We start from the raw sequence: 14,587 nt of genomic DNA, 5'->3' as shown, positions 1-14,587 counted from the left end.
GATTCCCGTGACTAGTTTGAGTTTTGACCCAATACGGACAAAAGAACATCTCTGGAACAGCTCACAGTAATTCATGGGATGTGGGATGTTATCAGACGCTTTGATGAATAAAGCCATTTAGTATAATTTGGGGGAAATACAGTTGTGGAGCAAATTAGAAAACTAAGTTACACTCACGGTTTCTTTGAATCATGTGATGGTTTGGAAATGTGTGAGGGAGACAGGACGAAGTACATATTCTGTCAACTTCAGCGGAAGGCATAGGAAAACTACTGGGGAGGCAAGTACGTGTTCCCATTTGATCTAAAATGACAGCACCGGAGCTGAAACGCCATTACTATTTCAATTCTAAAAGAAAAATCAACTCAACAAACCCAATACAATACGACCTTACAAAACAGTCTAATTGTATTGGGGAAACACAACCACTGCCATTGACGAACTGAGAAGTCAAACATCCATGGGAAGGCTGGCAGCAAATTAATTAGTTTGCCTTTGGCCATTTGCGGTTCTCCCTGTCGTGGCCCCGCCTATTTGCTGATTTTGGTCTCTAAGTAGTTTTTTTTTTTTTTTAATTTGCCGTATTTTACTACTGTAGAGGTCTTAAATTCACTTCTAAATAGGTGAGGCACCACATTAGACAAGGTGATTTATAATGTGGGGCACCTTATGCGCACACTGAGTTCCAACATTTCCAAATGTTGTTGACTTGTCCAACAAAGCACACTTAAACACAACGGTTACATTGTCAGGGTGAATGCGAGCAAGTGTTTTAGTGTGTATGTAAGCTACCATAATGAAGATGCTCACGATGCTGTGAGGGGACATTTGTATTTCACATCTGTTAGCAAAAGAAGCTTATATTGCCCCATACACTGCCTGTGTAGGCAGGTCATTACTGACGATGTTGGTCACACTCACAGTGGTCACATCGAAACTAAAATTCTCAAACCACAGCAAACAGAATAGCATAACTATCCATCCATCCATCCATCCATCCATCCATCCATCCATCCATCCATCCATCCATCCATCCATCCATCCATCCATCCATCCATCCATCCATCCATCCATCCATCCTCTTTGCCACACTTATCCTCGCAGGGGTTGCAGGAGTGTCTGACCTATCCCAGCTGTCAACGGGCAAGAGGCAGGGTACACCCTGTACTTGTTGCCAGCCCATCACAGGGCACGTGGAGACAGACAAAAGTTGCACTCACAATCACACCTAGGGGCAATTTAGAGTGTCCAATTAATGCTGCATGTTTTTGGGATATAGGAGGAAACTGTAGCGCCCGGAGAAAACCTGGCTGGTTTACGCAGCCTATTGCAGTCAGAGACAGCTTTAGTGACATGATCAGTGATATGGCGTCCGGTGAGGGCCAGGCTCGCGCATTCCAGGACATTTAAAGTACAATTTCACAAGGAAGGAAGACAAGAGGAACTTTTGCTCATGAGGAGAACGTGAGATGTCTCTTTCACCATCACCAACCTGTTCTGCCCACATCTCCACAAGTCCTCCTTTCTATTCCTGAGCATGGTCTGCAATGCAACAAAGCAAATGTGACAAACAAAGCAACCCTGACAAAAATAGCCAATGTTAGCCAGTGTGAGTCTTTGCGAGGTTTTCACCATCACCGTCATGACGTCAGTCCTGTCTCGGCATCAGCTTTTCTATGAAACATCATTTCATTTTCTTTCTCTCAACTTTCCCTCTTCTCTATACAATGCTATTTTCATACAATATTCAGTCTCATCATAGCCACGCTTTTTTATGTCTTTTTTATGATACACTCTTGCAAGGTCACTATTTTGTGGCTATTTAACTGACCAGTGAAATTGTGTTTGATATCCATTTATATAAATATTAGTTTTGTGTTGGATTTAATTTTTAGACATATTTCCAATCCTTACACTCCAGTGTGTTCCCATGTTTTTCCTTACTATTATTTTCCCCCATTTTAGTCAATTTGGACCAGTCAACAACTCCTAGGGAGTTCTAAGTGGCTTTTTTCTGTAGGACAACACTATAACCTCCCACTGTGGTAATTCTCCCTTCAATTCTTTTATGTGGAGAATTGTTACCTTTATTTATTTATTTGTTTTCAACAGTGGTGTGTTATGTTTACAACTGAGACTATACCTAGTGTTATAGAGCTCGTGGACTTACATCATGAAATCACGTGATCTTGATCGTCGCCATATTGCCGGTCAAACAAAGTATTGTTACAAGTTAATACCGTTGAGACGAAACGAAAATATGTCTTATAGCATGACACCCAGAGTTTTGTCCGGTACTGTTAAACCTTTAGAAGGTGATTATAAACGAAGGGACGTGGAAAAATTAGAGACCCTTGCATAGAGGATCCATAATTAACGGCCAAGTCCATGTTTTCGGCGATAAGAAATTTGACTGTCAATTCGCTTCCGCTTGTCTTGGACAACTGGATATACATAGATACATATATGTATCTGGTGAATAAGTCATCGAGATTCACACAGAAAGAGTTTGAAAGCAAACGCACAGAACGCAGTTCTGAGGTCCCCGTTTCTACCCCAGACCCGGCTGTGTGGAGTTTGCATGTTCTCGCCTTTCCGTTAACATCTGCAATCAATGCAGGCCTTTGATCACCTAAAGAGCGTCACAGGAACCCTGCTGGACCCTCGCAGTTTTGCCTACTAAGCAAACCCATCCGTGGATGATGCAGTCAACTTGACTGCACTTCATCCATTTCATGACTGAGCTCGAGACTCAGTTTATTCTCATCTCCAACTGTGAGTTGCATTTGTTTCACCAAAAAGTGGCCACCATTTTCAGTTGTTTTTAAACTAGAGTGAATTTGTGAAAGAAAATGTTATGTGTCAGTTCCAGCTCATTCTACAGGCTTTATTCACAAAGAAAACCATCCAGCTCTGAAATTTTCAGCATATTGTATATATTTCACATCACATCAAGCTACATATGGTCACTGTCAGGTGTAATCCTTGCATCTCCAAAATCACAATTTTTCAGGGAATTTAAAAAAAATGTCCCCATCGATCAATTGGGGTATTACTCCTTATTTTGCCTTATCTCATGTACTGTTGGCCAGTGTTTCTCAACCGGGGGTCTCCAGAGCCTCAACGGTCCATTGTGTATTGTACTTTTATTTCCATGAAAAAATTTAGCTTTTTAATAAAATCCTATGACATTTATAAAAATGTGATCATCTTAATCCAATATAATTGAGACCTTTATCTAGCTAAACTCCAAAGGGGAACAGGACTTTATTTCCTCCAACGTAACATAACTTAGAGTACATATTGTATTTCCCATTTGCGTCGTTAAATACAGAATTAAGGTCAAAATACGTCCAATTCAAAGAAGCCATGATTAAGAAGGGGTGGCCTCTTTTTTCCCCCATTTCTAAATGTTATGGCTTGTCAAGATTCCTTCCTTCTAACGAAGAAACGGAAACAAACAAATCCTGTCTCGAGTGAGTGTCCTCTGCTGCCACTGGCCACTACCAAACGGGTCAGCTGCTGTTACTGTTCTAATAAGCTTCACATGAGCTCTGGGTGCGACTCATTTCAATTGGAAGGCGCAGAGTCTCGTGTTTGAACTTTGACACCTCCTTCTTTCACTGCCCACCTCTCATGCCCCTCCTTGCCCTGACAGTTCTCTGCTTCTCCCCGTCTGGGCTCCATTACCTTTCCACCTGATGATTTCTCAAGTTTTTTTGTTTCTATTTTGCTTTGTGACAGCCATCTGAATGAAGTAAAGATGGCTCCAGAGAAGGAAAGTAACGGGCTGGACAACTTCGCATTTTCAGTGAGTATGACGTTTCCTCTTCCACAGGATTTTAAAAGCAATTAAATTACTCGGGTAATTCACAAGAGAATACTGTGTATGAAAATAAAAAAAACTCACAAAATGTATTTTTTCAAGATCAGATCTGTTATGTAACAAGTTTAATATACCTCTGTGATATGTACAGTGTATAGAATACACACACAGGCACATACTCTGTAAGTCACTGAGTAAGTCAGAGACCCACAACCCTGAATGGGATAAGTGGTATTGAGAACGGATGGCTACGTATGCTCTATATCTATATTATGTTGCAGACGTATACTGTGAGAAATACAGAAACATTCTTACATTTGCCTGTGTACTTAATATAAAAGTATACTTTTGAGGGTCTTCCTATAGAAAAGTATTTTACTGTAAAAATGTTGCATAAAGGACAGAAACAGTTCTGAGATGTTTATGTTATCTTTTTGCCTGCATTCAAGCTCGAAGGGGGCTTCTGTGACCTACCTGAAGCAAAACATGGAGAAGGAAGTGATACTTCCGTGGATGAAGAGCGCAGCAAGTTGGCCTACTGCGTAACAGACGTACCACCTTGGTACTTGTGTATCCTTCTTGGTATTCAGGTAGGTCAAGAAAGCACAGCCGTGTACCCAGGCAAAAATCACTGTAAGGCAAGACAATGAAAATATTGTCATGATTTCTCACATGAGGGATCATGTTACTTCATCATGTTATCATGTTACGTCTTCTTCATGGTTCGTTAGACTTGCTTGGTTTTATATGTGCGGCCCTAATGGTGATATTTGCTTCAGTCCCAGTTGGAATGTCAGAGTTAAGAAGTGCTTGGGTGCCTGGTACAAGCAAATATTCTCAAGAAATGCGTGCAACTCTATTAGCCTCTTTACCAACACCCTCTCCATCCATTTTCTATTGTCTTTCTCCTCATTACAGCAATGTTGATTGTTGAGCACATATTCTGATGTCATCCATAATATATACTGTACATAATTTTAGATTTTCTATTTTAGGAGTTAACAGTAACAACTTCCATTTTCCTACCCACTTAGCCTCACATGGGTCGTGGGAGTGCTGGAGCCCATCCCAGCTGTCAACGGGGAGGAAGCAGGGTACACCCTGAACCGGTTGCCAGCCAATCGCAGGGCACATAGAGACAAACAGCGACACTTACAATCACACCTAAGGGCAATTGAGAGTGTCCAATTACTGTTCCATGGAGGGCCGGGATTGAACCTGGGGCCTCAGAACTGTGAGGCCAAAGCTTTCCAGCTGCATCACCGTGCCGCCTTTTTAATTTTTTTTTTTACGGTATACTAAAATAATAGTCAAGGTGATCTCTTTTTTGGCACCCCCTGTAGGCCCTGATCATTTGCCTATATTGCCTAGCCAGGCAGTTGGACCTCAGTTGACAGAGCGGGTCATCCTGTGACCTACAGTTAGAGTCGGTGATTCAAATCCTGACTCTGTTTGTCCACTATCCAAGTGTGCTTGAGCAAGACACTCAACCTGAAATTCCTCCCAGTGGGCCAGGTAGTGCCTTACATGACAGCAGCCTCCCATTGATGAAAGACCGTGTACTTGGAAGGGTAAATGTGAAGTTCCCCACTACCTTAGATGACTGCCCCCTTGCAGCCTGTTCATGTATACGGATGTCAACACTGGCAAAATATCAACAAAGTGGTTTTATATGATATCATAATCGAAGTCTCAAACTGTACATTTTGTTTGCTTAGCACTGCTTGACGGCGTTTGGAGGTATTATTGCCATCCCATTGATCCTCTCACAAGGCTTGTGTCTTCAACATGATGCCCTCACACAAAGTCACCTCATTAGCACCATCTTCTTCGTGTCTGGAATCTGCACTGTTCTGCAAGTCACATTTGGCATCCGGTAAGTAAGACTAAAACAGTACTTTGCTTTATCGGTCATTTTTTCAGTGCAACCAACCCCCTGGAGCAAAGACAACAGCCAATTGTTGCGTTCTTGAGTTGACAAGACTCAATCAAAACTGCCTCACAAGACTCAGAATCAAGAGTCAGAATGCCTAATATTTGAATTATTAAGAATTATTTATATCCCACAAATGATCTAACAAGGTGGTTGAAGAGAGATAAAGGCTACAAAAATGCACCTAGTACACATCCATCATTTTATTGGCCACTTATCCTCACGAGGGTCGCGGGGAGTGCTGGAGCCTATCCCAGCTGTCAACGGGCAGGAGGCGGGGTACACCCTGAACTGGTTGCCAGCCAATCACAGGGCACATCGAGACATACAGGCGCACTCACAATCACACCTAGGGGTAATCTAGAGTGTCCAATTAACATTGCATGTTTTTGGGATGTGGGACGAAACCGGAGTGCCCGGAGGAAACCCAGGCAGACGCGGGGAGAATATGCAAACTCCACACAGTTGGGTCCAGGATTGAACCCGGGACCTCAGAACAGGGAGGCTAATGCTTTACCAGCGGATCCACCGTACCGCCTCTATGTCTTATGTTACACATTAATATGAATTATGGTAATGTGCGCCACCAACCTGAACTCTGACCTCCTCGCGTGGAGCTTTGCATTTTACGATCATTAGTGAAGCATATTTGTCCCTACTGCACCTAACATCAGGGATTGAACCGCGGACCTCAGAACTGTAAGGCCAACACTTTTACCAGCTGATCCAATAGTAATACAATAATAGTAAATACATTTAAAATGTTGGAATAGATTAACATATACACCATTCATTTTTTTTCAGAACAAAAGAAATGTGACTCAGTCGAGATGAGCCCTGTGGCAAGTTCCCAAGAAATGCCACTTCACCAATGCACACCTCATACATGAAGACTAACTACATGTGTGTAATCTCAATTGAGTTTAATTGTAATCTCGTCAGAGCAGCTGTCTTTGAAATATGAATACATGAACCCACATCAATGCAAAACATAACTTTCACATTGAGGCTATGAGACATTATTAATTGTGATCCAGCAATCCATGTTCTCTTTGCATTCCCCACATTTGGGTCTCTGGAGAGCTGGACTGGGCCTGATCCCAGCTGATTTTTGGGCAAAGGGCACACGCAAGACTGGTGGTCAGCAAACACAAGGCAGCATGGAGACAAACAATCATTTAGATTCTCATTCAGAACTATATAAAGAAAATATAAAACTACTATCCATACAAAGTCTTTGGAACAACTGTTAGACTTCATCACGATGAGAAAACTTGGCCTTTGAGTTTAATTCCAGCAATGAAAGTACTCTGAACTATCTCGTCTGCCATTCTAGTGATTACCCTTCTCCGTCATCTGAGCACATCCATTGTTTTGTTTAAATTATTATGTACATTTTTTTAAAACACCGCTATCCAGTAGCGATAGCTGAATGGCTGTGTTAATAATTTGTGGGCTCACTTATGTGATCGATGGAACTTACAGGGTCTCAGTTGGTGAAGCAGCCTCCAGTGCATCTTTGCTGTTCTGTGGTGTCCTGCAGCGCTCTGTAGTAAATCTGGAATTGGAAAGGGAAAAAAAGCCATCTAGTTTGGGACATGTGACAGCGAATCACAACTGGGCCCCATTATTGAGTCATCCACTTGTCGTATATTTTATAAAGTCTTGCTTGTTATTTGGAATGTGTGGGCTTCGAGGAACTTTGGTACAGCAGAAGGTTAATTGGTTAGTACTTGGAGGTATCAAATTAATTTCCTATAAATGCAATGTAAACACAAGGCACAAGCATCTGATTATTCCAGGGCATCTTGTTACTGCAAATGTGTTCTGCTTGGCCCAGTGAAAATCAGCAGAAAAGCAGAATGGATTAAGCCGAATTAGGGAACGGTGATCCTGAATGTTGTGCCTGTTCATTTGCTCAGTTTTTAGTTTATTATGTTCGGGACTGAGTGTTTTTGGAATGGATGTCCATTTGCTGATCCCGATGAATCCAAAGCAGGTTTTGTAATTGTGAAATAATAACTGTGCAGTCCTAGTCATGCTGAATGTCGGTGTCAGAGAAGGATGAGGGAAAGAATTTTGTCAATGGAATCTTGTTCCTGCTAAATGTACATTCCTCTTGCTCAGGGCCACTGATGCTTTTTTGTCTTCCCCCAAATTCTTGGGAGAAGCTAAACCCGACACCCAAACAGTACATATTAGCTTTTGTTACGTGATGTTGACATATATTGACAATATATACCTACTCTGTGTATGCAATTTAAAACTTTCTGTTGAATGAGTTTGGTTGAATGGATTTTGTTGCCTTGTAGTTATGTATGACACTCGAGTAGAATCTAATCTGATCGAATATAAAACAACTTTATGACTTCATGACATCTGATTAATGTATCATGGAATGTTAATCTTATCACCTTCCCAGTATTGAGGATCTGTTCTTTTCCAAACATTTTACCTTAGCTCTTTCCCACTTTGCTGTATGAAAAACAACCTGGCAGATTATGTCGTGGTTCAAGATACATGACTGAATTGATCGATCGTGACACATTTTTTGCAGACTTCCCATTCTCCAAGGTGGGACGTTCACGTTGCTTGCACCATCCATGGCGATGCTGTCCATGCCGGAGTGGACATGTCCTGCTTGGACACAGAACGCAAGCCTCGTCAATACATCTTCAAGTGAATTCATAGAAGTGTGGCAGACTAGAATGAGAGCAGTAAGTCAATTAGGGGACACACCGGCTTGAAAATCAACACACATTTGCTGGTGTTTCTCGCAATGCAGTTAAATGATGACAAAATACATTTATTGATAGCTTAAAAACATCATTGAAAAAATACATTGCTTGTATATAAAATCCATGGCTAATAAGATTGGTTTACCTCAAATTTTGTTGACCAAACAACTGTTTGTAGCATTGGAAGAAATCTTTTAAAATGTGTTCATCTATTAAAATTATTGGTTCATTGGAACTAATTGAACTAAAATTTGCATGAGAACGTGTAGTCCAGAAATGTTCAACCCTTGTTGCTATTGTTTTAATTAACCAACAGTACAACTTATCTGTGTGGCTGCTGACTTTATGATCATGTACCATGTTTCTCTGCAGCTCCAGGGGTCCATTATGGTGGGCTCACTCTTACAGGTCTTTATTGGTTTCTCTGGGCTCATCGGCATCTTCATGCGTTTCATTGGACCTCTCACCATCGCCCCCACTATCACTCTCATTGGACTGTCTCTTTTTGACTCTGCTGGCGCCAGTGCAGGGAACCACTGGGGAATTTCAACCTTGTAAGAGATGTTACAAGAGTCAGTTTTGGACTTCATATGGTTTAGGGGTGGTATTTCCATTTCATTTAATGTTTTCATTTTTTTAATTGCAATACTACCATTGGGATGCTTATTGAAATCTGTTTCCACTTAAATGCATTTTTTGTCAAAACACATAGTTTTCCACTGAATTGTGTGGTTAACCCTTAATCTCCCCCAGAAGTATGGTAGGAAATCCTATTAAAAGTCCAACGATCCAAGAACCTACTTTCATGGCAGTACATTCTATTTTACCAAATGCTTTTGAATCAGCAATTTACATTCATCTTGTGATCCCCCCTTCCCCCTGTTTCTCATGCAGAACCACTGTTCTGATCATCGTTTTCTCACAGTACCTTCGTCACATTCCCGTGTCTTTCCCAACATACAGCAAGGATAAAAAACTACACTCCAGTCGTGTGTACATCTTCCAGATTCTTCCAGTATGTAACCCCTTTTTCTGTTTGATTTCTTTGTCCAACAAGCTGTATGAAACACTACTATATATTTTTTTTTTTATGGACTAGGAAAACCGGAGTTCAAAATATTTAGAGTGCCTCTTGTTCCATCACAAAATTACAAATGCCCATGCCTACTTTGTAGTGGTTTTAAGTCTTATTTTATTTGTCCCTTCAGGTTCTGCTCGGAATCTCCTTGTCGTGGCTCCTGTGCTATATTTTAACAGTCTTCAGTGTACTTCCCTCTGATCCGGGCCAGTATGGCTACCTAGCTCGTACTGATCTGAAAGGAGATGTAGTGGGTAAAGCTCCTTGGGTCACACTTCCCTATCCGGGTAAGAGGCTGCAAGGTTTTGTGTAATGAAAACAGGATGAGAATCCCACAACCCCCCCGTGCCCTCCTCTGTTCCCTTAGGTCAATGGGGACTGCCCACTGTGAGTGTGGCGGGTGTGCTTGGCATTTTTGCTGGTGTGATTTCGTCAATGATAGAGTCTGTTGGGGATTACCATGCATGTGCCAGGCTATCGGGAGCTACGGCTCCACCTAAACATGCCATCAACAGGGGGATTGGCATGGAGGGACTGGGATGTCTGCTGGCCGGAGCCTGGGGGACAGGAAATGGTACCACCTCATACAGCGAGAATGTGGGAGCACTTGGCATCACAAAGGTCAGACCACTCTGCCAGGCTGGCTTTATTTATGAATATGGACTTTGTCTCAAGGAAAGCTACTAGAGAAGTCATTAGCATGATTTCCTCTACTTCATCAACAGGTGGGCAGTCGTGTGGTGATCATCGCTGGGAGCATTTTTATGATAATTATGGGCGTTTTTGGCAAAGTGGGAGCCATATTTGCGACAATCCCATCGCCCGTCATAGGGGGGATGTTCATGGTTATGTTTGGAGTCATTTCTGCTGCAGGGATTTCTAATCTCCAGGTGAGCGGTGCACATCAGTGCAGTTGACGTTTGTATTTCATTTTTTTTCCTTTTGCACTCACATATCAGTCGTACCTCCAGTTCACTGGAAACCCTAAAAAGCTCTACAAATGGGTATGAGATGATAATATGCAGGGGCAGTTTAGCAAAATGTCACAAATTTGTTGTATCGTAATCTTCTTCATGACTATGTTTTTATTTATGTTTTTATTTTTTTTTTAGTATTCAGATTTGAACTCCTCTCGCAACATCTTCGTTTTTGGTTTCTCCATGTTCTCGGGTCTGGTCATACCTAATTGGGTAATAAAGAACCCCACATCTATTTCAACAGGTAGAAAACTTGTGTCACTTAAAACTAAAAAAAGATCATTAAAACATGCACATGTACCCAGGCATAACATGTACACGATCCATGTTGTGACACGGTCTCGCTGTTATCCAGGTGTGGCTGAGTTAGACCAGGTGCTGCAAGTTCTTCTTACAACCAGCATGTTTGTTGGAGGCTTCTTTGGATTCTTTCTAGACAACACAATTCCAGGTAATACTGACTCATTTGTGCTTTGGGTATATGTTTGACCTTAAATTCTCCATAATTTCCCAATTTGAGTTAGCATATTTTAATTTTTATTCCATATCTGGAGAGTGGTTGGCTTGACATTAAGATTTTTCTGAATTTATTTTAAAATCAAGTGACAAGTGGAGTGGAGTTGGCATGCCTGTGGGGGTTTTCTCCGAGTATTTCTTTCCACATCCCCAAAACATAGACGGAAGGTTAATTCAAGACTCTAAATTGTCCCCAGGTATGAATATGAGCACGGATGGTTGTTTGTTTCTATGTGCCCTGTGATTGGCTGGCAACTAATTCAAGTTGTTGTCATGAGAGCGGTGGCCAGGCCACACCCCTCTTGGCAGCGGTCCATCCTTGCTCATGACAGAAACTCCCCACCCCCCCAAGGCAGATCCCAGACAGACTAAAACAAAACAAAAACAAAAAAAAAACAAAAAATACATGATCAGGGGAGGGTGGAAGGGGGGTCAGGGGGAGGGAATGAACTGGCCAGTTCGTTCTGTCATGAACCAATGATGCGAGGGCGGACCCAATTGCAGGACTCAAAGACGAGAACATGATGTTAGACGTGGTTTTATTTCGGAAGCGGATTGATACCAAAAAGCAGTCCAAAACAAGGCAGAGGCACAAAAACGCCAGGATCCAAAAAGACATGCAGCCAGTTCTGATGACTATGGGGAAAACTAACAATCTTAACAGGACGGGATAAACCAAAGGGCACAGAATCGCTGTGACGAGGATAGCCCAACACTACACTTACTCTCAGTGCTGGAGAATCCAACTGGCAGTGAACGCAACACACTGACACAAGGCAATGAACTGGCAATGCCAGTGACAAAACTCAACTTAAATACATGGTCTAATTAGAGTCCACATGGAAAACAGCTGTGGCCGGTGACAGGAGTCAGAGGTGACAGAGCATAGTAGAGCGGTGGCCAGGCCAAGCCCATGTTAGCAGTGGTCCAGTCTTGCTCATGGCAGTTGTACCCAGATTCTTGCCCTAAAATAGCTACCATAGGCTCCAGCTTGCTTCAACCCTCGTGAGGATAAGCAGTACAGAAAAGTAATGAGTGAACGAAATAATTATATTTTTTCATGTACATCTTATACGCTCTCATTCTTGATTTGAGCACTGCATTGTTATGTTGGAACAGAAGGGGCCATCTTTAAACTGTTCTCCCAAAATTAGAAATGACCAAAATTGTATTCCTGAGCTCCAGTGAAAGGAACTCTGAATGCTTCAGCATACTGTAAGATTTTGGACATTCAAACCGTTTGGAGACTACCCCTTCTTTCAACATCTCTGTGGAGCAGTGCACCCACCGAGCAAGTAAAGTCCATAAAGACATGGATGAGAGAATTTGGTACGGATGAACTTGACTGGCCTGCACAGTCAAGTCCTGCCTTCAACCCGATAAAACATCTTTGGGTTGATTTTGAGTGGATAGTGAGCCAGGTCAGTGTGACCTCACAAATATGCCCTGGGAGGAACAGGCAAGAATGCCCATAAATACACTCCTAAATGTTGATGAAAGCCTTGCCATGAGAGTTGAGCTATTATACTTGCAAAGTATATACCAACATCATAATAGATCAGGTGGATTTAGAATGGGATATCATTTAAAATCAGACGTGAGTCAAGGCAGGTGAGCAAATACTTTTGGTAATAAAGTGTAGTTTCTTAGAACCAGCATGCCACAAAATGGCAACAGAAATACTTTTAGAATGGATTGGGCACAAAAACAGTGAAGCATAGGTGAATCCACATGCAGCAAAACTGCAGGGCATAGTGTACAGTACAGTATTTGGTTTCACACATTTCATTCAAGTCACCATTTGACGCATGCGTGTCTAACAGGCACAAAGCAGGAACGAGGAATCCTGGCTTGGAACAAAGCTCACGAGGACAGCTCCACCAACACACAGGAGTGCAGAGAAGTTTACGATCTTCCTTTTGGCCTGAGCGCGTACCTGTCTTCTTGTCCCTGGACCCGTTACCTGCCATTCTGCCCACCTTCTGTGCCCAAACCTCTTGATGGATGTGGAAATGACGATTCCAGTCGGGACCCAAAGAATGCAGATGGACATTCAGAGCCTTCACAGATTATTATTGGAGTCACTTTTTAAGTTATTAACTCACGTCTGTATCTTGTTTAGGGGAAAGAAAGAAAATCTATACATGCAGTGTCATGAGAGACGCCTGAACTTGATCTAAGTTCACTGTGAAAGACATGATGTCGCTGTACTGCTCTTTATTTTATTTTATTGAAGTCACGCTTAATGAGTTGTTCAAATATTTAGGTTTTTTTTTCAGAATTACACTCATTTATGTAGCTATATATTAGATGTTGCCAAAACAACTATCAGACTACAAGCTATATATTTGATGTTCCCAAAACAACTATCAGACTACATTAGACTATTTGAGCAAAATGTTTACTATATTTTTATGGTTTATTTTGTTCAAAGGTGAGAAGAGAGAATCATTTACAACACCGCCACTATGTAAATATGAACACGTGTATATAATGTTTTATTTATCATACATTTTGATTTTCAAGTCTTTACAGTAAGGTAAAAGCGCATAGCTGTGCACATAATCACAGTGCAATGTATAAAATCACCGGATTTTTGTTATTATGTACAAGATAAAAATATTCCATCTTGATTAATTTACCAGTTTAGTATCAGTAATCGTCGTTCGACAATTTTGTGTTTTGCTTTAGTCTCATTGATCAGCATTTGCAATTTAGATGTAGACCACCAGAGGGAATCGGTTAGCTACATTACAAACCGCTGTATGATGACAAAGGTATTGGGACAATTGGATCTTTGTCCATTCAAGACCGGAGAGCAGGCCTGGCTCACCATATCTAATTCATCCCAAACGTCTTAATGGGGTTGAGGTCAGGACTCTGTGGTTCTCACACATAGAACTCATCTGAGCATGATTCAATGGACCTTGCTTCGTCTATTGGATCTTGGTAAAATATTTACTGGCGAGCAGAAAAGGAAAAACAAGTGGTCAACGGCACCACTGATTATTTAATTATATGACTAATGTGTGGGAACGTTGTCATCTGACATGCTTTAATTTGTTTCCCTGTTTAATAGATTTTGCTCTAGAACTGAGTGTGAAATCCCATTATTTAATAAATCTAACATGCATGTTTTGGAACAGGTTGGGGGGGGGCACAGACTTTTCAACAGAATCCTCGTACAAACTTAAGATAATGTCACATGCATTCAGGGAATACAAGGCCTTCATGCAATCATCACATCATAGTATGATGCACGGTGAATCGGTTATTTAAAATAATGCTCTTTTAAAAAAAAAACAATCAAAAAGCGCTTTTAAAAGTCAGTTTCCCAATCATAGGAAGAGCTCCCTGAAAAAAAAAATTACTGATGCAAGTAATGTATACTTAAAACTGGTATGTGACTGTCACGCTGTTCTGTTTGTTATATACATGTGACACTGTTGTTAGTGGCACATTGAAGAGGTTACAAAAATTGTCTGCAGTTCAAGACGTCACTGTGTCGAGGAGACTACA

General features: G+C 41.5%; 1 protein-coding gene across 1 annotated transcript; it reads left to right on the top strand.

Moving 5' to 3' along the window:
- Positions 1-3,677: 3,677 nt before the first annotated feature.
- On the top strand, positions 3,678-14,029 carry slc23a4 (solute carrier family 23 member 4). Its single transcript, XM_061822628.1, has 12 exons — positions 3,678-3,811; positions 4,276-4,416; positions 5,545-5,702; positions 8,317-8,476; positions 8,870-9,051; positions 9,392-9,512; positions 9,706-9,862; positions 9,943-10,196; positions 10,301-10,465; positions 10,688-10,796; positions 10,908-11,003; positions 12,892-14,029. The coding sequence occupies exons 1-12, from the start codon at positions 3,764-3,766 to the stop codon at positions 13,158-13,160; spliced, it is 1,860 nt and encodes a 619-aa protein (XP_061678612.1). The 5' UTR covers positions 3,678-3,763; the 3' UTR covers positions 13,161-14,029.
- The last annotated feature ends 558 nt before the right edge of the window (positions 14,030-14,587 follow it).

This window comes from Syngnathoides biaculeatus, chromosome 6, assembly GCF_019802595.1.
Source record: "Syngnathoides biaculeatus isolate LvHL_M chromosome 6, ASM1980259v1, whole genome shotgun sequence".
Classification (NCBI taxonomy): domain Eukaryota; kingdom Metazoa; phylum Chordata; class Actinopteri; order Syngnathiformes; family Syngnathidae; genus Syngnathoides; species Syngnathoides biaculeatus.
The sequence above is the reverse complement of the archived record's forward strand: the minus strand, read 5'-3'. Positions and strand labels throughout refer to the sequence as shown.

What these genes read in the sequence shown, in the direction of transcription:
- slc23a4 (XM_061822628.1), top strand. Translation starts at nt 3,764, where the DNA reads ATGGCTCCAGAGAAGGAAAGTAACGGGCTGGACAACTTCGCATTTTCA. An exon ending in CACTGGGGAATTTCAACCTT is followed by an intron (nt 9,052 to 9,391) that starts GTAAGAGATGTT and finishes TTTCTCATGCAG; the next exon opens with AACCACTGTTCTGATCATCG. An exon ending in CCCCACATCTATTTCAACAG is followed by an intron (nt 10,797 to 10,907) that starts GTAGAAAACTTG and finishes GCTGTTATCCAG; the next exon opens with GTGTGGCTGAGTTAGACCAG.